Source organism: Phaethon aethereus, assembly GCF_964289735.1.
Source record: "Phaethon aethereus genome assembly, chromosome: 1".
NCBI lineage: Eukaryota > Metazoa > Chordata > Aves > Phaethontiformes > Phaethontidae > Phaethon > Phaethon aethereus.
Genome location: NC_138575.1, coordinates 116,279,411 through 116,305,226, shown reverse-complemented (window position 1 = coordinate 116,305,226; position 25,816 = coordinate 116,279,411). Strand labels below are relative to the sequence as shown.

At 34.7% G+C, this 25,816-nt stretch overlaps 1 protein-coding gene across 1 annotated transcript in view; it reads left to right on the top strand.

Moving 5' to 3' along the window:
* Window positions 1-24,168, top strand: part of LTN1 (listerin E3 ubiquitin protein ligase 1) — a gene marked incomplete at both ends in the record, with an annotated part of 30,304 nt that extends 6,136 nt beyond the window's left edge. Inside the window, 23 exons of the mRNA XM_082008833.1 lie at window positions 727-917; window positions 2,206-2,353; window positions 2,672-3,457; window positions 4,001-4,042; window positions 5,062-5,269; window positions 7,658-7,897; window positions 8,859-9,012; window positions 9,298-9,448; window positions 10,164-10,365; window positions 11,314-11,473; window positions 11,640-11,744; window positions 12,006-12,148; window positions 14,036-14,171; window positions 15,086-15,230; window positions 17,036-17,249; window positions 17,535-17,772; window positions 18,638-18,712; window positions 19,638-19,824; window positions 20,265-20,436; window positions 21,509-21,729; window positions 22,292-22,486; window positions 23,161-23,328; window positions 24,106-24,168. Of these exons, the coding sequence (XP_081864959.1) occupies window positions 727-917; window positions 2,206-2,353; window positions 2,672-3,457; window positions 4,001-4,042; window positions 5,062-5,269; window positions 7,658-7,897; window positions 8,859-9,012; window positions 9,298-9,448; window positions 10,164-10,365; window positions 11,314-11,473; window positions 11,640-11,744; window positions 12,006-12,148; window positions 14,036-14,171; window positions 15,086-15,230; window positions 17,036-17,249; window positions 17,535-17,772; window positions 18,638-18,712; window positions 19,638-19,824; window positions 20,265-20,436; window positions 21,509-21,729; window positions 22,292-22,486; window positions 23,161-23,328; window positions 24,106-24,168 (4,344 nt within the window). The remainder of the gene's footprint in view (window positions 1-726; window positions 918-2,205; window positions 2,354-2,671; window positions 3,458-4,000; window positions 4,043-5,061; window positions 5,270-7,657; window positions 7,898-8,858; window positions 9,013-9,297; window positions 9,449-10,163; window positions 10,366-11,313; window positions 11,474-11,639; window positions 11,745-12,005; window positions 12,149-14,035; window positions 14,172-15,085; window positions 15,231-17,035; window positions 17,250-17,534; window positions 17,773-18,637; window positions 18,713-19,637; window positions 19,825-20,264; window positions 20,437-21,508; window positions 21,730-22,291; window positions 22,487-23,160; window positions 23,329-24,105) is intronic.
* Between the last annotated feature and the right edge of the window lie 1,648 nt (window positions 24,169-25,816).

Sequence of the window (25,816 nt, the reverse complement as noted above, 5' to 3'; positions counted from 1 at the left end):
TTTTTGGTTTGTTTGTTTCCCCTTCTAATTTAATGCTTGGTTCTATAACTTTGTTTCTTAAGTGAAATACCAGCGTTGAATTTATTAGCAGGATGAGTGGTGTTGCCAGAGACTGAGATGTTTTGAGGGTTTGATGTTGCAGATCTCTTTTGTAACTGGTGGTATAAACTGTAACAATATGGGGGGGGGGGGGAACAACAACTTTGTTCAGCTTGCTATAAATATAGGTATCTGGAACTATGATAAATCAGATCAGATGACAGCAAACTTTGGGGTGGGGGGGAAAGCGCCAAGCTATTTTGTAACCATCAGAACATTTTTGAGGGGAGTTTTGAAGTTAGTGATGCTTCTAAAGTTAGGATTTTGAAATCATTGCTTATTCTTGATAATAAGAACTCAGAATTAAATACAGGACCAGTTACAATAATGATTTTTATAAAGTATCCATAAAGCATTATTGAAGAGAAGCTTTTGACTGCAGTTTTCTGACAAGGGAGGTCCATTTATTTTAAACAACACAGAAACAGCTTTATCATGTTAACTTCTTAAATTCGCACGCTGAAATAGGGAGAAAGTGATTTTTAAAACTACTGGCAAGTGAATTTAGATTTTACAATAACTTGTTTCAGCTACAACATAGGGAGGTAGATCAAATGTCTAGCTTGGGAGTTCTTCCAAGGAAACATATTCTCATTTAATATACAATAAGTGTATTTCTTTCTGTAGGACTGTTGGAGTCATGTAAATGCCAAAAAGGGAGTTCTACCAAAGCTATGGACAATGCTTCGAGAAGGTGGACGAGGACTAGCGACTGTTATATACCCAAATCTCTTGCCATTCATTAGCAAGGTACCTCCTGGCATTGCAGAGCCAAAGCTGGAATATTTCAGAACTTTTTTCAGCGCTATAATTCAAGGGTATGAACTACAAATGTATTTATTTATTTTTTTTAAATTAGTCTCTTTTATATTTGGAAATAGGAGAACTAATCTTCTTTAAGCATTTAAAGATAAGTAACATGTCATTTGGCTTGAGGATATTTCAATATGCATTAATTGTTTATTTGACAAAAGACTGTTTTCACTATTATATTTGAAAATCACATTTTTAAAATACTTTTAAATATCTGAAACTAGAGTCAGTCCTTTGTGGCTATCCCCGTCTTCTTAAAACTGCAGCTGCCTTTTTGATTTTATTATGTTTTCCTTACGTAAAGCATTCTAATCTTTCTTCATCAGAGCTTCATGTTTATTCCATGATAAGTGTTAAAATGGGAAATTAATTTAAAATTAATTTAAAATTAAGAGTGGCTTTGAAGGTATCAGGCTCTTCTCAGCAGTGTGTAATTATTACAGAGGTTATTGGGGATTAGCATGGTGATTGTGGAACTTCCTATATGCAGAACTTTAATTCTTGTGATACTGATTTTTGAAGGATTGAAACTGCTATCATTTTTTGCCTTTAAAATACATCAAAACCAACTTTCTATCAAATCTAATTTAAATAGTTGCATGTGCATTGTGTACTCAAAGGCACATATAAGTTATATTGTGAAAGACTAAAATTAACTTAATAAGCAAAAATAAATTCTCGATTGATGTTGGCTTATTAGCAGAGCTCTTGGAGAAGACAGCTATGTATGGGTTGTCTTTGAAAAGTTTATAGAATTTTATTACAAGTAATAAAATGGTTGTAATATTTGTATGGTAATTTGTGTGGTCTAATTTTCATAAAAAGCAAACAAATCACAGTTGATAAGACTTACTGGCTATAGTGAAACTTTCTTTTGGTTTCTTATTTTAGTTTTTTTTTCTTTTTTCTGTAATGACAGAAAGTGACACCTTCTAAACCTCTCATGTGTGCAGAAAATTGCAAAGGAGTTTTGAGAAACAGCAGAAACAGTAGACTGTATGCTTTACTGGATATGTTTCCTCTATTTACATAGATTATTTTTTTATGAATGCTAAAACTAGATGAAGAAGTTATTTTAATATAAGTTATATTAAATGCCTGGATTTATTGTTTTGATTCTTTAAATATGTCCTATTGAATTTGTTTTATCTGCCTCCTGTTGATGATTCTATAGTCATATTGGTGTTGTCTGATTAAGAACAGCATAAACGAGGTTGTATACATTACATGTGTACTGGGTTTCTTAGAAGCGTAGATGACTGAGCGTGCCCTCCCTCCGATGTTGCCTTTCAGGTTGTCAAGTGAGCGAGCAATAGCCAGCCCTTCAGAAAGTTCAGCAATTATAACTGCATTTATGGAATGTCTGCGCTTTGCCTTACTACAGAAAATAGATGAAGAAGATGACCAAGGACAAATTCATCAAATGCTTATATATGACCAGGTATTTAATAGAAATACTTAGTATTGTTGTGTGTACATTTAATAATTTGAAGTTAAAGAAAAACTTACATTTCTGTGAGGATTTACTTCTTTGTTGAAAGTTTCACTAGATTTTATTTTTTCCTTCCTATAAAATCATCCCTTTTACTGTGCAGTTCAAATTACATTTAGAAGTGTTCAAACGTGAGTAATTCTGATGTTTTCAGAATTGCTTCTGGAGTGGTTTTCAAAGTTATAGAATTACCTGGTATTATGAAGAATAAAATTATCATCTAGTTGGATCACTGTTTTTTAATGTTGTTTTTTTTTGTCTTTATAGCTAATTCCTCTTATCAATGCTGTACTTAAGGAGCCCAGGTTACAAAATGGACCGTTATTTTATCAAGTAGCAGAAATGCTGAGCTCCTGGGAAGATAAAGCAGAGCTCTCCAATGATGATGGCACAGGTGAAGTTTTCCAGAAACTGTTGTCAAATTTTTGGGACCATCTTTTAAAAATGTGTGTCCTTCATGTTGATATGTTGGATGCTGATGAGAAATCATTGTTTGCCATATCTGGTATGCTAGAAATTCTTCAGAATCCGAAGAGTGCTACAAAACCAAACAACAGAAAATCTCTGAAAATCAGTTTTACAGATGAGGATGAGTCTGAAAGAAACACAGAGAATGGAAAGCTCACTGAAGTGAGAAACAGTGACTCTGAAATACAGGCTGACTTGCAGCATAGTTCACTTCTAAGGAAAGAGCCTTTAGAGAATTTAGTCTGCAGCCTTGCTGAACTGAGTATTGTGTATGTCAATGAACAGAAATCAGAACAGCATTTGAAATTTCTCTCTGCCCTGCTCAACTCTTTTTCTTCAAACAGAGTTTTTCAAGTACTTTTAGAGCAGGGAAGTGGTGCAAGCTCTTCTCAAGCTGAATCCCAAAATGAAATTAAAGCTCATCATGAAAGCCCATCTGTACAATTTCTGTATATGAATTTAATAACTTGGCTGAAAGAAGACTGGAGGAAAGACACCCATTTTCTGATTGATATTTTGTACAGTGCGCTTAATTGTTGCAACAGTAATGATGAAAGGAAAATCATTCTTGATGATTTAACGAAGGTATGACTTGTACCTTTTGTTATTAGTTTTTATCAAAGTGACTCCTTTGTTGTGGGCTGTAGTTGGTTAATCATTTTATTTTGGGGCTGTGGAATGGAACATATTCTACATGAATATGTAGAATACATATTCTGAACTGCTGAACAACTACTAAGTTCAGCGTAAGGAAGGTGGATGTGGGAAAGGTTGACATGACAGTGTTGGGGTGAAAGGTTATGACATATGTCCTTTTCTATATGGTATAAATAATTTTAAAAAAGGTAACATCAGAATTTCTCAGTTCTTGCTTCTTTATACAGTGTACTTCTATACTAGTCATCGGTGGCCTTTCTTATAAATACAGTCCCTTATTGATCTGTGTGGTAGAGAAAGACTGGGAAGCCAAAAATAATGTAATCAATAACTTTGTTACTGAAACTTAGCAACTTCTGCTTATCCCCTGCAGAAAATAAAGTTGTAAAACAGACAGTTAAAATGGTATTACATGCTTCATGTGCAGCAAAGAATTTGTTAAATATGGTGGAATTTTGTTTTTCTTTTCAGGTGGATCTGAAATGGATTATTTTTCTCCAGATAATTCAAAAGGTACCTCTTAAGACTTCTTTGTTCTTGTTTTGCATAGTTTTGAATGTTTCCCTGGTGTTAGTTTTGAGAGTTACATGTGTTTGACCATTTTTTTTTTTTAATTATATTTAAGTCGTGATAATTTGCATAGTTTGAAAATCTTGTAATAGTTTCAGAGTGTTGTTTGTTTTAACTGCTTTTAAATTGGGGGACAGTCCTAGAAATGAATGATGATACCAAAACAAAAGCATCTTTGTCTCTTCTGTGTTTTGGTCAGTTTGCTCTTTGAGGCAGAGGGACTCCTGATTTGTTTCTGGTCATCCCTTCTGAGCTAGAGAGAATGGAGTTGGGTATTAGACCAGTAATTTAAATGATTATTTGTATCATCACCCTTACATGGTGCTTATAAGGAAAAGATAGTATACCGTTTTTTTCACATGGGATATTGAGAGGCTGACATTTGAGTGATTGCCTGGGATGAAATATGAAGAGTATTACAAATTTTTGGACAGAAACTCACAGTGCTTGATTTACAGTCCAGTGCGTTGACCATATCTTTCTTCACAGATACTGTGTATTTTATGAATCCCCGGGTTTTATGATTTTGTAACTTACAATGGCTTATCACCAAAATAATGCTTTTCTCATTTGTGACTTTCCATTTCTTTCTAGAGAAATTCAGATGCTGTAAACAGATTTTATGTTGTAAATAAATTTTATTTCAGCCAACCTGGTGATCCAAAAGTTACCTAACTCCAATGTAGGCATTCCCTGGGCTCTATAGTTTGAAAAAAGGAAAAAGATGACCTTTCAGAAAGTGACTTGTTTCACGCTAAACTGACTTAGCCATAAGTTGCTGTCTCTGACCAAAAAGAAAGTGGGGGGATTGTTGCAGATGTAAGCATCTAGAGAGTTATTGTTTATGACAGATGATATGATTCTCACTCTTTGTGTGCAGGTTTGACACATTAATCTTATGCTTAGTGTAATAAAAGTTAATACCCTGAAAAGATTATTAGAATCATTTTCTTGTGATTCAGGCATGCTCAAGCACAACAAAACTTTCCTTAGTCTCTGACTGGCTGAAAGGAGATACACTTGGAGAAAGACTTGTAATGCTGGCAGATGATCTGTGTCACTTGGGATTAAAACCTATAGCAGCCTCATCAGAATCATCCTCATCAGAATCATCCTCATCAGAAAGGTGGACCCTCTTGAGCTTAGTGTTGTCACAACACATTAAAAATGGTAAGCGTATTTATTCCTTGGGGTTTGTGAAGTGTAAATATGGCACTTAGGCTTTGTAGAAGGTTGAAAGGAATTTGAGATCTTCCAGAATACTTAATTTCTAACATCTAGGCTTTCTTCTGGTTTTTTTTGTTTTTGTTTGGTTTTTCTGTTATTTTTTGTTTTGTGTAGGGGTGTGCTTTTTTTTTTTTTAGCTTTTGTTGTTGCTGTTTTTTTTACCTGAGCCAGTTAACCATGACCAATTTAATTTCATAAACGCTAACTTGCAGCAATGACGTTGCATTTTGTTTGGTCTGTGTTGCTAAACAGAAGTTAGTGCTTAACAAACAGATTCAGATTTGCGAGTCTGGAAGACTTGAGGAAAATTTAAGTAAGTTTGATTTATTAGCTGATGTGTTGTAAAATAAGATTAATTTTTAAACCATACCATCTGAAATTTACCTTCAAAACTAGAATATCAAAAATCAATGGCTATGAACGCATGTGTGAGTTGATAATGCCTTGTTACATGACAAATTGCTTTCAGCCATTTTCAGTTAGATCCATGTATTTTAAAAACTGTGTGTGCACTTACGCTGTATATGTAAAGTATTTTTTATTAATGACATCCTATTTCATCTCTTCCTTGCATCTTGTGGTATCTGTGATACAGCCTTCTAGTGGAGTTCAGTATTCTTGATGTTTTCCATATAAACTTGTCATTTGTGTTTTGTTAAACTCGGCATTTGGTTTGATCCCTGAGGTAACATACTTCAGTTTACCTGAATGTTGGGCACGTGGTGCTTTCAAGTTTGAGATGCACACACCAAGTTGACTGCTGTGGATGTTCGTAGATAGCGCATCCTGAAGGTGTTGAAAGATAGTTATTTCTGTTACTGGAACTTTTGATGTAGAGGAGCATCAGGAAAACCTGTTCCCTCTTTTCAGACAGAATTCAACAAAATTGCTCACTTGTGAGTCAGTGGTGTCCTAGGGCTGAGCGTCCAGTGTCTTTGCGTTTTGGCTCTAGAGCTGGAGGTAATTCTGAGCTCACGTATTTGTTTTGTGCTGTGTGACCTCTTTTTCATGCATGTTGGATGAAGTCTAAGAGACCTTCAGGAACTATGGTTTTTCTTGACTTGTGTTTTGTTAAACTCAGCATTTGGTTTGATCCCTGAGGTAACATACTTCAGTTTACCTGAATGCTGGGCACATTCGTGGTGCTTTCAAGTATTTAGGCCAAAATGGAGAGTATGTGGACTTTCAAAAAGATTTTTGATGACATCTATCATCTAAGTTTCTCAAGGTAAACTGTTGTGGAGTAAATGCAAGGGCCTTTCATGGATCAGTAACACATCAGATGATAAGAATTAAAGAGGAAAAAGGATAAATACTAAAAGAATGATAATTGTTTCTCATAAATTATTCAGAGTAGTCAAAACTGAAACTTCACTGCAGGCCGGTGCTCAGCAATAAAAAAGGAATACGGGTTATTAGGAGTTGCTGTGAAAAGAACAAATGAAAATTATAGCATTGGTGTGTCAGTATCTTGAATATTGCTTGTAGTTTTGGTCATTGCAATATCCTTGTTCACCTATATACTTTTGAAAAAAGGTGTGATAGAATCAGAGCTATGCCAAAAGAGAGACGGCAAGGATGGTTAGGCAAATGCAGTGGCCTCTGCTTGTAGAGGCAGTAGAGTAGGCTAGAATTTTTCAGCTTGCAATGAAAGTGATGGGGGATGGGGTTGTGGTAAAGAGCCATAAAATCATAATTTGTATGGAAAGAGCAAGTAAGAAGGAATTTTTCATTGTTCCTTTAAACAGAAGAGCCTGAGGTTGCTTACAGATGCTTAGATAGCAGACTTGAGGAAAGAAAAAAAATATACTTTTTCATAGAGTTCATAATTAAATAATGGAATTCATTGCCATAGGATGCTGTGGAGTTTGAGGGTAAATGGGATTAGCCTACTTCAGTCCAGTGAGAAAGGAACTCAGCATATTCATGGAAGTTTTTCATGTCATGGAAGTCCATGGAAGCATATTCATGGAAGATTGGTGTGATTGGGTTAATTACACATCCAGATGTAATCTCTGGCTCACAGTTGATTACCAGAAGCTGGGAAGGGATCACTCTGCACTTGCTCTATTTTACATACCTTTTATCTAAGCTGCTTTAGCTAATTTAGAGAAAGGATACTTGGCGCTGTGAAACTTTGGCTAGGTGGTCCTAGATGACTGGAATAAGAAAATGAGTTTAGGTATACATTAGACTGAAACTACTTTGCACTTTATTTTGCATTCAAAATTAGTAAATAAAAAACAAATCAGTACATATTAATCTGATGCCTTTGAATGATCATGTTTATCAAGTAATCAAAGCATGCTGTCTTTTTCCTCTCCCCAATAGAATCTTTGATTGGTGAAACTTTTGTTGAAAGGATTATTGATAAACTTCAAGCAGCTCTGTCAAAAGCTAAGGATCTTTCTGAAGCTGGAAATTCTGAACCATCAGTATCTTTCATCTGCGATGTAGCCTCAAGCTTTTTCAGCTCCGTTAAAGGGTGCTTACTGATGCCATCCTCAGAAGACTTGCTTCTTACCATCTTCCAGTTGTGTGCTCAGAGGCAGGATGCTACACACTTGACAGGTAATTTGGAAAAAGAACTTCAGCCAAACTTTTTTGTAGTTGATGATTACATCTAAATGCTTCTTTTTCATGAAACTGATTCCAGTCTGTAATAGAATATTATAGTTCACAGACATTGAGCACTTGCAGCTGTAACTGACATAAAAATTTGCACTTTACTTTACAATGCCAGTAGTTACTGCTAAACATCAAGTCCTGTACAAGGATTTTAAACTTTCTTGACGGTAGTATCACTTGTGCTTCGGCTATGTTTGAGGCTGTGATATTCCATGCTTTCTGGAGTGTTACATAAATTATTTAAGGCCTATGAAGTACTATGAATGAGCATTTTTTTTATTCATTCTGCAATGTGAGGTTCATATGAAAAAATGTGTGCAATCACTTCATTAAAGTTATATATATTTATTCTGAAACAATTTATATTGCTCAGTTTGCTATGACAAATTGTGACCTATTTCTCTCTCTGCCTGTGTCTCACTTTCAAACTCAGATCCTGATTTATATTCTTTGAATGCAGAATTTGAGTGATTAGTGTATGCATTTACTGACAGATAAAAAGGAGGAAGTGTTGGCAGTGTTGTTGAAGTGAAGTAGGACAACACTAACCTAAAAACCACTGTTGCTGTGCAAATGAGTGTTGATGTTGTGAATGTTCAGTATTCTAAAAAGATCTGCAGTTTTGAAGACTATATGAACATATTGTAATAGACAACAGGAACATGACTCTTATTCTCAAATAAAATATTACCTGTGTGTCAGAGTTAATTTAACATTGCTCTACAACAAGAAACCTGTGTATTTGCCCCTGAGAGTAACCACATAGAAAAGATAATTCTTTTCCTGCTCTAGGACCTTTAGACATGACCGTTGCTGTATGCTGTGCATTGTAATGTGAGGTTACCTTTTTGTAGTGGTTTTGCTGGTCTGCTTGATGTTGGTTTTTTTCTTTTCCCTATGACAGATTTACTTGTATGTAAATTAAAACATACTTGGATGTCTGGTGTAAATTCACTTGTGCGTCAACTTAAGAGTATGCAGAAACAGAGTACCTTTTTGCATAAATCTGCACTGTGGGTCAAGAATCAAATTCAGTCTTCCTCGTTGGATGTTAAAAGGTAATTGTGATGTACATGTCCATTTCATAATATGTTGTTCTCAAAAAAAAAAAAAATTAAGATCAGTGCTATACTATTCTTTATTTAATTGGTGAGTGTGTTACTGAGTTTTTTCAGCCTGTCAGAGGTGAGAACTGTGGCATAGAGCATAGCTTCAAATGCCATTGATACAACATGTATATAGCATTGATACAATGTATATAGCATTGTATTGATGTAAGATAAGGCCGCTGGTTTTTACTGGGTAGTGCCAAACTTGTTTGCAGTGCTTTCTCCTTTTCTCAGCCTTCAGGTTCTGATCTCTGCAGTTAGTGATTTGTTGTCTAAGCTTATGGAAGCTGACGGACAGTTTGGATATCTTGTGGGAGCTTATGTTGAGCATGTCACGCCAAACAAAACTGAGTGGGGGAAATTGCATGAGTCTCTATCCACTGAGGTATGAAAACAACAATGGGCTTGCACATGGTAGTCAATCTTACCTCAAGTTTCTGTCCTTTAGGGTGCTAAGCATTCTTTATTTTGACATGGCACTGCAGTTATGGATATGTGTATGTCTGTGTAAAGGTTCTTTTCAGCCTCTGTCCGTGACAGAGTGCAAGATCTGTATGTTCGTGGCCCCATCTAGTACTACTGGAGAAAATAAAAATCTATATAATTACCCTTCTCTGCATGGAAGACCAGCAGTTTACAATTCAGGAATCTTGTGTGACAGAATATACATCATGAAAGTGTTCTTAATTCTTCTGTAAGGTTAATTTTGTGAAAGACACCAGTATCTGCAGTGGAACATAATGCATTGACTGTCAACAAAATGCTGACATATATAGATTGGAGAGTGGGGAAGGACATACATTTCCTGTCCAACCACCAATCTTCAGTAACCCTAGTGTTTCTTGTAAAATATATAGAATTCTAAAGATACATATTTATTCCTGAGGCAGCAATGCAGTTTCAAGTTACTACCGTGCTTTTATGTTTTTTAAGATACTGGAGTGGGCCATCCTCACCATTGTGCTTTTGGTGTTAGTTTGTACCGTTTGTGGTTATTTTGTAATAATTCTGAATTTTCAAGGTTAAACAGATCATAGCTCTTCTATGCATCATTAAAATGTCAATTATTTGTTCATACTCTTTTTATGCATGTATTACAGTGGATGCACAAACCTCTTTTGGAAGGAAGGCTTAGCATGAATTGTGAACCTTTGGGTTCACATGTCAAACTGTGTGGCACAACTAAACTTCCAGGCCATCTGTGTACTTCAGCCTTATTAAGTAAAATGGTCCTGCTTGTGTTGGAAAATGGTATAGTCCCTGGAAATGATGCTGCTGAAAGAAAGAAAATTGACAATATAAGTAAGTTACAATGGTAAAACTTAAAGGAATTTGTTTTTCTAGTAGTTGTAAATTAACCTGAATTGATAATTAGAAATGGGTAGTTAAAGTTTGGAATATAGGTATGAGAAATCATCCTTCTACCTTTTGTGGCTTTGTTTTTGCTTTTTTTTCTTCAGTTCTCCTTTAAAAGTATAAGTATGCACAAGCATAGTGTTCATATTTCTAGGACCTTTTGATTATATACGTGCTATCTCAACAGAACTTTGAATTTGGAGAAGTTTGAATTTATGATGAACTTCAAAGTTGTTCATTGCCAAAACACATGGTGCATTGGCATGAGGGGGCAATAGGAACTGTATCCATGCCATCAAATAAATGCCCTGAGTCTTTAGCCATAATGTAGAGGCATTTGAGGCCGCAATTCTTCTTAATTCCACCAGGTGAAATCTTGTTTCTTTTTCTTTATAGAACGTTCAAATTAGAGCCAGCATTATCAAATGAACAATTCCATCTCCAAAAGTCTCACCATGATGAGAAGCATAATTGTTCAGTGTGGGTCTTTGTAAGCTATGAAGAAACTGCATGCTAACTATTAGCATCAAATTTGTTTAGGTTTTTTCTGGACTTAGATCTTGATTGCCTTGTCTGCAAGAAATACGTACATTTAAAAGAAAAAAAAGAGAGAGAACAAAGAGGAGTTCGAGTTCTTGTCATGCTTGATTTGCTTTAAAATTTCCTGAACATCTAGAATAGACTGTTGTAGCCTTTTCTTTTCTTGTATTTTATGATGCGATGGCAAATATCCAGTTCATGCTCCGAAGCACCTGAGGTCATGTGTAAATGTCATCTTTCTAATGCATTAAAAACATAATTAAAAAACGCAACAAAACCTTGACCTGAAACTTCTTGCTTATGCTCTGAATATATTCAGCAGTTGTTTGTAAACAACAACCTTTATTTAATTAGTTGCAGAGCTGTTGTACTCCCTACAATGGATTGAAGAATTGGAGAATCCTCCTTATCTGCTTCTGGAATATCTTCATATGTTAGAAGAAATGCACATCACATATGATAAGTTCAGTATGCTTAGTGATACAACTAGCCTTCAGCAAACAGTATTTGATAGGTATGTAAGAACAAGTAAAACAACTCTTAACTCTGTCTTCATATTTTACATTGTATAGAGTATTAAGTGCCACCATACTTCCTTGTGTGTATCGATTCAAATAAATGCTTTTGTTGTGAACTGTGCATCTGTATATATTAACCAGGGCCTTTCTTCTTCCTTGAAGATCAGAGGAACATGGAAAACTCTGGTCCTTAACCATGGCTAAAGTGATCCGTGTGGAGAACACTGTATCCTGTGAGATGAAACAACTTTTTAAGACAACAGAAGGGTATCTTAATACCACTGCCTATAATCTTTTAGTTTACATTGCAAATGTTGATAATGTTAAATAATACTGATGCTGATGAATGGTATCTGAAGACTGAAAATTTGGTAGTATATGTATGTGGTATGTAAAAGTGAATTTCAGTTTAGTGTGTGGGCTTAGTTACATCATCGTATATTAGATCATTATGAACCAACTGACATTTAGTTTATTAGTTAAAATTTTGTGTTTGCTTCATTCTTGATGTTTTGCTTGTTTGAATAGGTTTCTGCCATTAACAGAGGGCAAATTGCATACAATTCAGTGTCTATCACCTTTTTTAATTGAGGAAGAAAAGAAAGAACTTGTCTTCCACTGTGTGGCCAAACTTATGACATGCACACAGACAGAGCTTTCCAGTACTGATGGTATGTTCTTACCTCAGTCCACTTCATTAGAATTTAAGAACATTATTTTGTGTTATTGTTTGCTTTTAGATAAAATATGTTAACTATAATACCATTCTTTCTAGAAAGAAATGTATTCTTGGTTTGGTTATTTCTTCTAGACTGTTCGGCATAGTAGTTTTCTGCCTTATTAAGGAAGTACAAGCTATACTGCCTGGTCCAAAATTTGAATGAAAGGATTTAGGCTGATATTGTTAAAAGAATTTTGATACTGGTCTACTTCTTGTTTGGTCTATCTGATTTAAACATCCGTAAATACTGAAGCTTTCAATTAATCATTTAGGCTTTACACAGCATGCAAAGTATTGCTATTGTCCACTGGTAGTGTCATGATTGTCTTTAGATGCTTTAGCAAGAGCTCTTTCGCAGTTCATGTATGATTTTTGAGTAGTCCTTCCAGTGCATGGGATATAGTGTGCTGAGTAAGAGCTACTGTACATACCCTTTCAGCAGCTTTTGAAAAATTACTTAGAGATAGTTGAGATGTGTTATAAAATTTCTTTGAATATCCTTTCAAAGACCTTTTTGTTTTCACAAACTTGTAGCTTTTCAAGAAAACTCTCTGGAAATAGTCACACACAGTCCTTCTACATGTCTGAATTAGATGTTGTTTAAAAGAAAGAACTTTCTCTTTTTCTTTAAGTATTACTTTCATGCCATCTTGCACATACTCTTACTGATCAGTCTGTGTAAAAACTTGAAAGTTGATTTTGTATTTTTTAACAGGACTGTCCTTACTTAAATTGAAAAAACTATATTTGGTGATTTTAAACTGTGGACTTCTGTCCCTTGGCAGTGTCCAGGTTTTCAGATGAGTTCTTCAAATGGATGTCCTCAAAGTGTGAAAATTTTCAGTGTTAATGTCATGCAGTGATTGGGAGGAATTGTGAATTTTTCTACTGTGGTAGTTTCCCTAACTCTTTCTTACTCTTTGGACTTAGTTAAGCCTACCTGGCTTTCTGAGTGAATCAGTGAACCAGCTGAATGTGTCTGTGAAACTTTAAACAGAAAATGGGAAGAAGAATCCTCATTCCTCCCCTACTGTGGAGTGCTCTTGTTTGTAACGCTGGTCTGCATTTTCCTCTCCACTGCTTCTCTTTTTCCTGGGGATTCCTGAACAGAAAATATATACCCAAATTTTCCCATCAAGTGTGATGTAGGTTGTGGGCTTACCATTCAAATTTTAATTCTTTTTTCGGATCAGGAAAGTGCTAGTAAAGTTCTTGTAAATCATTGCACTGCTGCTTAAGTGAAGTTGGTTTTTTTGTTTGTTTTTGCTATGCATAAATGGTACTTTAATCAACTCAGTTCTTTGTCATTACGCTTGGAAGAGATGTTCTTGTTCTCCAAGAAATCTAGATACATACAGTTTTCCTTAAAAATGGAAAATGGTACTACTGCAACAGTAGCATTTCACTCTGAAAGTAAATTAACATTCCTACAACAATATTGGAATTCACAACTCGCAGTTACATTTACTTAATTATCTGTCCAAATTATTGCTTCTCATACTACATTTTTAGTAGCACAAATAGATTTAAAACTTAGCATATATTTTCTCTTTTGTTAATTGTATAAACAAACAATTAATCTTGTAGGAGTTTTTGGTTGGTTTGAGGGTGGTTTTGTTTTGTTTTTTTTTTATCTTAAGTTTGGGTTGGATGTAGTATTTTTGATTTAACAATGGCATCTCTGGATTAAGTGTCCAAAGAAAAAAACTTAGGCATTATCTTATGATACTAATGTTAAGTTCAAATAAAACAATCCAGGCAATTGACACACATTGTAATGTTTGTTTTGTCTTGATAATTAAGACCTATTGAGTATGATATCATTATTATGTTATAGGAGCATTTGGTTGTCTTTCCATTTTGAACTCCTGCTTGAACAATGGAAGCATTGACTGTGATCATCTACTACCTGGAATACTAAAAATCATAGTATCTTGGAAAAATGATAATGAGGACAGCTTTCTCTTTAGCTGGTGGGTGCAACTTTGAGATAATTTGACTTTTTAAAATTTCTAAAACAAGAGTTTAAGAATACAGAGTGGTTATTAATGCAAAGAAAATCAATTTGTAAGTCACAACTACCATCTACTGTTCCAATATTACATTTTTAAGCCTTTTTAGAACTGCATGCCCTAGTTTAATATACCTGTCTTTAAGTATCTGGTAACTCATACTGAAGAAAATTATCTGGGGTGGTTGAAGGTTGGGAAACTAGGAGCTTTTGTGATGCACCTAGATGTCAACTGTTTTCAAAAGCATTCAGAACTGACGAACTTTTGTATGTCTTGCTGGACATTCAGTTCCAAATTCTGATTGCTTATGTAGGCAGCAGAAAGAAAACTTGGATACCAAACCTAGGTGTCTCTTTTTTAAAATTCTGGACCTGAAAAGGTAACTTGGAAAGCTTCCAGCAAGGACTGAAAATATACTGAGGTTCATTTGTCTTGAGTATAGTAAGAAAAATCCAGGCAACAAAATCTCAAAATAATGTACACTGTTTGGGCACTTGAGGGCTTCTATTTTAAGTTACTAATTTAAAAAAAAAATGTTTATTTTTCTTGCATTGATTTAGTTAAAATTGCTAAATTTCATAATTGATGTAAATATATTATTGCATGAATATGGAAATTGTACAATTTTAGGAATCTGTATAACATGGAAATGAGCAAGTAGCTCTGATAGTCTACTTTGTACCTGTTGACTGACTGACTTAGACTTGGCAGCTAATGTAGTATTCTAACTCTGAAAGACACAGTATGATCGAAAGCATGTAAGGCAGAGCCTAGTGCAAGACTAATTTGTCCTAAAAGGAGGAGTGAAGGCAAGAATATAAATACTCATGTCTACAACATGAAGATAGGTAACCTTAGTTGTATTTTTCTTGCAGCAATCTGAAAGACGCAAGTGCTCCGTTGCTTGGTTTCAACATAGAGATGATCCGTTATCTTCCCTTGCTGCTGAAGTATTCCACAGCTGCATTGACCGATAATGAATGGGACTTTATTATGTGCTCCATGCTGGCTTGGCTGGAGGTAGTATGAAAGAGATTATTACTAATCATTGCATTGCAGCTTTTAATAGGATCCTCGTGATGCCCTCTGAACCTACTGAACTGATGCAGGGGAGAGGGGGTTAAAAAATAGGCTATGAAATAACTAGATTTTTATAATCTTACTGGGCTGTCTGACATTTCATCCTAAGTCTTTGAAAGCTGTATGTTAGAAGTTCACCTGTGTATTTACAAAGTGGAAAGTTAGGTATCAGGATGATACAGTTAAACATTGTAGAAGCTGTGGCACATAGCAATTAAATTTGAACAAAGAAGCATGAGGATTGCAAAGACGAATGGAAATTAGAGTCCACCTAATGATTATTACTTAGAGTTTAGAACACAATGGTCTTAATTTTTACTTTGTTTTGTCTAACATGTTTCTTAACTTTCTAGTACTTTAGAGTAATAGCTGGGTACTCAGCATTTGAAAGATAACTTATTTTAAAAAACACCTCAGAAATACGTAACTAAGAAAATAAAGTTTACCTACCATGAGTGCTAATGTATCATTTCCAGTTTCGATGTACTTACCTCTTTACATTATTCTCTGGATATGGCAAGGACATGGTTATCTCAGCTTAGCAAATATTTGACACAATGTTAAAAAGAATTGCACAAAATCCTTTTTTCATTGAACTTTGACAAAGGTCATGTGTGGCTTAAAAGTAAAAGCAATACTGTATCTCCTGTTTCTTTCTGGATATGGAGGTGAAATTACCTCCTCCTTGAAGTAATACGATGTTTAGTAATGGCATTGGTAACTGGAGAATAATTTTGAAATGTATCTGCTGTAAGTCTCAGTTGATAAACAATATCCCTTTAAAGCCAAAGTCTAATGAGACATACAAAAACTAAATGAATGAAAAGCAGTATCTGCATTTCAATATCTAAATGATCACATGAAACATCAAAATTATATTCTAACACAGTTAGAAAACAAGTCAGAATGAACAGCTGACTACTATTTTATTAATCAAATAAAGATACAGAATCGCTCACATTCTAGCTTTTTTAAAACTTATTTTTTATAATTGTAGCATCCTCTGTCACCACACACTTAAGGCCAGGCTGGAAACTTCCTTGTGGCCTTTCTTAGTCTCAGGATTAATCTTTTACCTATGCTGTATGTCCCTCAAAACTGTATTTTTTTTATTTAAAAAAAACCCACAAACAACAAACTTGTATGAAAAACTCGTTGCATAGATTAAATGCTTGGGAACATTTTTAATATTTAATGATATTCCTCTTTTGAAGAAATGAGTAAGAATAAAAAGGAGCTATGCTGGGGGAGAGGAAATATTCTCCTGATCACCACTTCAATAACTTCCAGCTTACAATAGTGTATTGCCAATTTCCTTCTGCAGTTTGGAAACACAAGCATGATATTGGTATGGCTTTTATGTTTGGGAGAGAAAAGTGACAGCACTGCACATCTCAGTTTTGGCTCACTTGGCTGTACAAGTGCTCCAGATAAGCTACAGTGGCATATAATTCTATTTAAATCCACTTGGTGGCATTTTCTTTGTGTCATTATAAAGAAGGTCGTATATGGGAAACAATTCAGGATTCTAATGTTGATGAGACTTGGAAATAACCTTCAGCAAGTCTTACTATAATACGGATTATATTTTTTAACTTTTTTTCTTTTTTCCCCAAATTGTTTTAAAATGTGTTTTGCTATTGAGTCTTCATTGTAATTACACTTTCTGGTGTAGACAGGGAATATGAAATGGGTATTTTAAAGGAAATTTTTAGTTAAGAAATCTTTGTCTTTTTTCTTCCTAGACAACAAGTGAAAACCGTTCGCTTTATCATGTCCCGCTTGTGCAGATTTTTGCTTGTGTCAGTTGTGACTTGGCATCTGCCCTTAGCGCTTATTTTGAAGCTGCAACTCCTGAAACTACTGAAAACTTTCCTGTGAACTTGATCAGTGAATGGAAAGAATTCTTTTCTGAAGGAATTCACAATTTGCTGCTGCCTTTGTTGGTGAAAGTCACAGGCAAGTATATGGCAAGGAGGGTAATAGTGGTACATGTCAGGCTATTCTGAAATAGAACTTGACGGGCCATATTTTTGAATTTATAGGAATATTATGTCAAGATAGCTTATAAAAACTCACTTTTTTGCATATGTAGATGCTAATTAGTAAAATAATTGCACTTAACAATGGTGACTTTTAAGATTAGATGGATTCTCATAAGCAGAGTTTGGGTTGTTTCTATCAATGCTTGTTTATGATATCATCCATACATTCTCTATCACAGCTTGTCTTTATTTTAAATAGGAGAAACCAAAAATGCATCTGAAGGCTCCTTTCAGAACTCAGTGTTAATGTCTTTGGGTGAAGCTCTAATGTACATCTCAAAGGACCAGTTGTTAAACCATAAATTGCCAGCGAAGTTTGTTGCAGGCCAGAAGACAAATCTTCCAGAAAAGCTCCAGACTCTACTAAATACGTTATCTCCATTGTTGCTTTTCCGGGCTAGACCGGTACAGGTTTCTGTCTACTATATGTTGTATAAGTAAGAATCAACAAATTTCTCACGTTTCCTCCCCGTGCCCTTTTTCTTTTTTTTCACATGTGCTTTAGAACATGCACTTACAGATGTGTTTAGCAAAGTCATATTCTGTTATGGGAGAAAATTCTTAACTGGGCACTTTATATACTAAGTTTAATTGTGAAAGTAGACTAAATATATACTGAGAAATTTTACTGCAGTACATGAAGATACAATTTTATTTTCTGTACCATAATTACACAGATATCAGTATCGTGACTACAAAGCTATTTTTTTAGCCCCTATTTTAACACTCAGAGAATCCTAAAATGTAAACTGGCATATTCTGGGTTTGATCTGGGTCTGACAGTATCCTTAAATAGTATGACCTTTCTATTTTCACTAGTTTACATAAGAAAATGAAGAAAGTGAATAAAAATGCGTAGCATTCTTGTGAACTTTTTCGCTATCTCTAATACCAAAAGAGAGAATACAGAAATTGAAAAATAGTATGTGCATTTGCTAAAAATGCAGATTGCGAGGCAGGTGGCTTATGCTTAAGAAGCTACCATCATCTTTCACTTATACTGAGGAATAAAGCTGCAGTAGCCTTATTCTGAGAGAGAGCTCCAAGTTCATTTTAGCATGACTCAGGAAGTGTAAAAGGTCTCGAAAAGAACTGAGCAAGGCTACATGCTCATTGGCTGCTGTCATTCAGGAACCAAATTTGCAATGGTGACATGTTTCTCAAAGATTCTGTGTTGTTACTCAGGAATTGCTGTTATTTTATTGCTTATCATTAATGTTGACCCTGATAAGCAAAGAACTATGCATCACATACATTAAAATAGTAAAAATTAAATCTGATTTTCTTTCCATATTTCTATAGATTAATGCCTGAATTGCCTAAATTTGATGATGAAGATCTGAAATCTTATGGTGACGAAGAAGAGGAATTGGCATTGTGTGTATTTTTTCCTCTTTCTTTTAATGACTTTTTTCTGTGTTTTTAAAATGTGTTACAAGAATTGAGATTTGCAGCAGAGTAGTCACCTATCAGGAGATGTTAAAAGGAAAAAAAAAAGACATGGCTATGGCAGTAGGGTCATAAGTATTGAAAATATTCAATATAATTGGTTAAGTGTGCCTTTGTGCTAAAACTGGAAACTATTTGCAATTGTTTTTAGAGTAAGTGCAACATACATGCTCTATATTGTAAAATCTTGACAGATTTTTTCTGGACTGCTGTATTCAGAATGTGTCCAGCTGTACAGGTAACTTCAGTTTCTTGAACCTCCAAAATTGACATGGGTGTTTTATACAGCTTGAACCTGATAAGGTCAACAGTTTGAAGGTGAATGTGCTAACAGATTTTTAAAAAATTACATAGCTTTTTTTACAATTTTTTTTTTTTTACCTCAGCCCACTGATTAATACCTTTACTTACCATGGAGCTGCAGAAGGCTTTTTAATCAAGTGCCAAAGCCCAAACCCCAGCCCATTCAGTGATTAGGAGATTCATTGTTCAGTTGCTCCTTTGTTGGTGTGACTTGACAAAGAAAGCAAGCAAGCAAACCAGCTGTCCATGATGTAGGTTAAATCAGCTCAGCCGTAGACCACTTTCAATTGATCAGCATTCAGTTAATACTCATCTTGCAAGAGGTAAAAACACCAGCTCTCCATTTCAGGAAAAAAAGAAACAAAACAAACCCGTAAAATCTAGCACTAATGTGTGAATCTGAAAGTAAATTTTCCTGTAATAAAAGGCCACTTTTATGTTCTACATACCTGTCTTTACTAACAGATTTCTAGGAAAGCTGTGAATATAAATGCAATTACTGCTCTGCACAAGGGTTGAGTTTACTATGCCAGATAACATTTCTCCATAGATCACCTCCAGCAGCTCTTATGTCTGTCCTGGCCACTCAAGAACTCTTGCTAGAAAACATCCTGGAATGCATTCCTGTTGGAGAATTTGCAGTTATTCAGCCTCTGAGCGATGAGTTCTGCCTTGTTCTAGGATATCTTCTCACTTGGAAGTTAACACTAACTTTTTTCAAAGCAGCTTCTTCTCAGGTATATGTTCAGAGTCTTTTAACTGAATTTCTTAACATGCTTATTTGGTTTGAATCTTTGAAGTTTAATCCAGCCTTTTTATTCTTTTAATTATGTATCTTCCTACCTCTTGTTTTTGTGGAATTAGTGGAATTCGGGAAGCATCGATAGGCTTAGATTTCTGCACTGCAATAGTTAAGGACAGTAATATTAGAGTAATAAAGAATTAAGATTCATTAACATGTGATTCTTTCTGGCATTTTCAAACAAGCTTGCTACATTTTATGATCTTATAAACATTCAAAATGGTGCAGAGAACTAAATCACTCCTGTAAAACTTGTTCTGAATCAGTCTTGCCTTCCCTCCCTACAGAAACGTATTTGTATTATTTACAGAGTAAGCTATACTTAAGTCTGATCTGTATTTTGTGGTTTTTCTTTTTTTTTTTTAACACTATCAGCTGCGAGTTCTCTACTCGCAATACCTTAGAAGAACAAAAAGCTTGAATAAGCTGCTTTATCACTTGTTCAGGCTTATGCCTGAAAACCCTGTGTTTTCTGGGCCAACTTCAGAAGCTCCAAATAAGGACACAAAAACCTTCTTTACTGAAGAGCTTCATTTAGATGTTAAAGGTTAGTGAAAATTGTATTGGTGTATTTGAGAGAGTTTTGATATTGCTGAAGTTTAAATATGGTTTTCTGCTTAAAAATACATATTTAGAAAATGTTACCTATAAAATAGATACACACAGAGACATATGTTTACAAATCTTTGGCTAACACGCCCCATTTGAAGCTTAACCAAAGTTGAAATGTTTATCAGAAGAATCAAGGGGAGGGGGGAACAAACCAGGAAATGCTTAGATTATTGACTTAGGGCAGAAAAAATACATTGCTACTATTTGAATCCTGAATGCATGCAAAGATTCCAAAATACTAAAAATGTGTGATCTATTCTAAGATGTCTCCATTTCCTCTAGATTTTTTTTTTTAATGCTAAATAGGATTTCTATTTTTTCTTCTATTTTGATACATAAATAAAATGAAACAGTGTTGGGTTTTTTTTTTGTTTGAGACATTAAATTGTGTGTTGTTTTAATCACACTGTTCAGAAGACCCAGAGTTAATAAACCATGATGAGAGAAGATAGGCTGGTTTTTTTTAGCTGAGAAACATGAAGCAGAGAATTAGTTTTAAAAGTTATGTCATTGTTATTTTATGTACCTGTATAGATGAAAGCAAAGATACTGAGTTTTCATTTCTTAATTTTTTACTTTAACATCACTGTATGTTGCAGAAAAATTTATCTGGATGACAGTAAGAAACAATTACTGACATGACATCCAAAGAGCAAGATTTCCCTTATCTCTTTATGCACTTCTATAGAACACTGCAAACCTCAAACATGCTCCAAAGATCTTATTTTTTATGCACTCCGAAGTGAGCATTTTTTCACTTCTATAATATAAAATTATTTTTGATTTCTGGTAGTCACCTTCTAAATTAGAAGATGAATTTCCTGTTGTGTAGTGTTAGAGAAAGGCAGAGTCAAAAAAGCACTTATAGTAGCAAGTATAGGAATGTGTACATGAAATTCCAGTTACCACAGTTGTGTTGGTATCAAAATTTCTGTATGTGGTGTGGTGAAACCAACATTTGTGACTAATGTGTTAGAGTATTTCAACATCCTTTCTTTCCTTCCCAGGGACAGGAGTCCTGTCATCCCAGATTCCACACTTGGCCTGTTCTGTGTACCATATAACGCTGAAAGACTTGCCAGCCATGGTCAGGCTTTGGTGGAATAGCTGCGAGAAACGTGTCTTCAACGTTGTAGATAAATTTACAACCAAATACGTCAGCAGTGTGCTTTCTTCACAGGAAATATCTTCTGTTCAGACTAGCACACAGTTATTTAATGGCATGACGGTCAGTAAGACTTTTTATTCTTTTTTTGGTTTTACTGTAGTTTTTTGAAAACATTTTAAGAAACGTTACTTCTCAGAACCAGACTGCATTACAGTGTTTTATATGAATGCATTTTTGTTGTTCTAAATGACTGATGAAAACATAATTTAGCTTGGTATTGATATATTAAGTTGATGTTTATTAACATTCTGTTTGGAAAAAAATGGAAAATACTGGGTTTTATGATGTTGGGAAGTTGAGGAGGGTAAGTGGAAGATACTGCTATGAATATACTTCTTTTTGGTTTATTAAAAAATGTAATCAATCAGTAGATTGAAAAATGGTTGGTAGTTTCTTTTTGGATTGTCAATATATGAGTGGATTTTTATTTTCTTTGAGAAAAATGTTTTCCTGGTCTAAGAAAACTATTTAATGTGTGTGGTGAAGTATTTATGCTTTTATATATATACACACATATATATATATATATATACACACACACACACATATATATATATATAAAGACTAGAGTTGGTACATATCTCTCTGTGGAGTTTTTTGATATGTGCATTTTTTGTCATAGGTAAAAGCTCGGTCTGCTGCACGGGAAGTCATTGCTACCTATTCAGTTGATGATATATTTATTGAACTAATAATACAGCTTCCATCAAATTACCCACTGGGATCCATAACAGTTGAGAGTGGAAAGAGGGTTGGTGTGGCTGTACAGCAATGGCGCAATTGGATGCTACAGTTAAGCACATATCTTACACATCAGGTGAGTTTAGAGAAAGCCCTTAATTCTGAAAACTTAAGAGTCCTGATAATAGAAAAATATTACTAGTCATGTAATATTATTCAGATCTGTATAATGGATCTCATCAGTAGATCTAGACTTCATAGAATTGGTCACTCTTACCATCTGCTTTTCTGCAGATGCTGAAAGAGAGAGATAATTTTATCTGCCTAATAAGTCCTGTTAAATCCATAGCCAAAGTTGAGAATTTAGATATCTTAAGATATGGGCCAGTGTTTGCCCCATGTGGCAATGTCATCTCACTATAATTTGGGAAAAAAAACCCTGACAAAACCCCACAAACAGCCCAGCACATGAAATTCTCTAAAAGATTGTTGGTTGCTGAAGTTGCGTCATATATGGTTAGAACAAAACAAAACACTGACTGAAAATTTTTAAATCCCCTTTCATAGTGCTTATAAGTGCATTCTTTTCATTGTGATGAACTCTTGCATTTCTAAAGATTAAACTGTCATATGTATTTCATGTGTTGGCTTTATAAATTGCTCACTGCATATATTGCATATAATTTTAGATTATAAAGCCTTCAGGCTTTGTTTCCTTCATGTGTTTATGAATAACAGCAAGAATATTCTGAAGGAATTCTACATTAATTATTAATTACAGAGTATTAACAGCTCTTTTCTCTCTGTTAGAATGGAAGCATTATGGAAGGCTTATCTTTGTGGAAAAATAATGTGGATAAACGTTTTGAGGGCGTTGAAGATTGCATGATCTGTTTTTCAGTCATTCATGGTTCCAACTATTCTCTTCCCAAAAAAGCTTGCAGAACATGCAAGAAAAAGTTTCATTCAGCTTGCCTGGTAAGTACCTGGACCAAATGTTTTTAAATAGGCAAAATACCCATTTATATTTTGAACCAGGAACTTCTTTTGTAATACCATCAATTCTCCATTATGTCGTTGGAGTATCTGGGATTAACTGAACTCAGAAGTTATTTGCATGGATTTTGTACTGAGTGGTAAGGGCATGTAACAAGAGAGGGGTTGCTATGCTTACAGATAATAACTATCCACTTTGTGTCCACTAAGACAGAAACCAATACATCTACGTAGGGTGTAGCAACAGCATCTTCTTGTTGTCAGCTCAGATGTGGGAATAGTAGAGGTTAAACTTAAATTTATGCAGCATGCTCTTTAGTAAACCATGCTGATCTGGATAATTAACATTTAACTATATCCAAGTCATCATAGGCATATACTCTCTATGATTACAGAGTATACTGGAGCAGGTTGGCATCTGTATTGGCCATACAATGGAGGAGTTATTGCTACTTTAAAAACACTAGCTTTTTATTCTAAAATGAGACTAGATGAGAATTCCTTTGTGTCATGTTTTTTAGAATAACACTTCAGTAGTGTGTGTGTAATATGTGTATACACATACGTGTATATATATACATGCATACATACACAAGTGGAAAGGGGTTTGTTTGCTGTTTCTTGCTGGGTTTTAATTAAGTATAGTTAATGTTTTGATAGTTATATTAATTGGAAAATAATAGTTATTACTAGTGATAAACCCGTGTTCCTGATACTCATCTCTCAGTCGTATATTAAACCGTTGTATGTCTCTTTCAGTACAAATGGTTCACATCCAGCAACAAATCCACCTGTCCACTCTGTCGAGAGACATTTTTCTGAAATAAAGCGGTCTTTCTTCTTTCTGTGGGCTAAATAATAAATGAAGAGGAGGCAATAAACTGTATGTTGAAAGAAGCTAACTACTTGGAAGTAATGTCAGTTACTTGATTCTTGGCTAGTGGGATATGACACATTTACCTCTGGACTGTTTTTTGTAAATTTGAAGATTCTTCTTTGATATAAAGAAATATATAAGAATAATTTATTTTAATTTGTATATTTTTAAGGTATTGAGATATGTTAAAAATTCAGAAATAATGTAGAGTTACACCTGAAAAGTGGTGTTTAAGCCACAGTATAGCTGATTAAAACCTCTTATTTTAGGTATATTCTAACATGGTGTTTATCCACTTAACCCAGATCATGCCTCTTAATATAACAGGTGAATTTAACATAGGTGGTATAAAGACTATGATTGCATTCATAATAGTTCCTTTTATGGGGAAAAAAGAATGTTGTTCCTCTTACATGCTAGGAACTAGGGTGACAACCTTCTGTTAAATCATAAAATTTAAACATGGCATGTTCTAAGCTGTCAGCTTTAACAGTCATTTTCCCCCAAAATCTCAGCCATCTAGCACCCTAAAACATGAAACCTCGGAAGCCCAAGTAAATAGAGAGTACAATCATTCCCACATAACAGTGAAAAACACTACCTATTTATTACCGATTGGAGGCATACACACTGATCAGTTCTTGTTCTCATTATTTCAGTTAATGTCTTCATTATCTGGCAAGTTATCACTGAATGTGCACTGTACTTCCACTGTCCTATAATAATAAGGACTCCAAGTGAACATGACAGATCTATAAGGATTTAATACTGTCTTCAACTGTACACTTTTTTCATGCCTTTTTTTTAACAGCAGTAGCGTACTAATATATTCTAACTTGGATGGTGTTTGTGGTGGATTTCTTTGAAAAGTCAATAAAAGGGGAGGAATAAATGACTTTTGTCAGTGTCTGTAGTCTCTAGATTGCTGTCTCTTCCTCTGTGTGATAAACTTTCAGATATTAATAGTATAAATTTTCAGATGCCCAGTTTATTGGCTGTACCTCAACAGCAGATTTATTTTTTTCAAGATTCTGTATGTTTTCTCAAAGTTGGTCCCTTTTGAGGTGACAGAAATTAGAAATCTAGAAATTATTTTTAGCTGTTGTTAAAAATATAGACTTAAGTTACCAGGTAACACTGGGCTTCCAGAAGAGAAATTTCTTGATGTTTTGCGAAAGAAATAATGGAAAGGATTTAAAACTGGTATTGAGGAGGTGTGACTGAAAACGCAGATTATTGAGCAAGCTATATTGTTTTAATAACTACGGATGCTAAAACTCCAGGATTGTCTCTGTTGTATCACTTTTTTTCAGACATGACTTGTTATTGTAAATGACTTATTTGCAAGTTCAAATAACTGATTTGAAAGTGAGTTGTGGCTAACCACGTATTGCTTGAAAAGAGCCATCTTAAACCTTTCTAGCAAACTCTAACTTGCAAATTTTCTAGGAATGGCCTTGTGGAGAGCTTTTATCTTGGTCCTGTTAGAACAAAGAAGGGCAGGTGCTTGCAAAGCAGCAGTATGTCTTTTGACACTGGTACTTGCTGACAGAACAGTGCCTAAGGGTCTCAGGGAGCAGAGTTTTTGCTTTC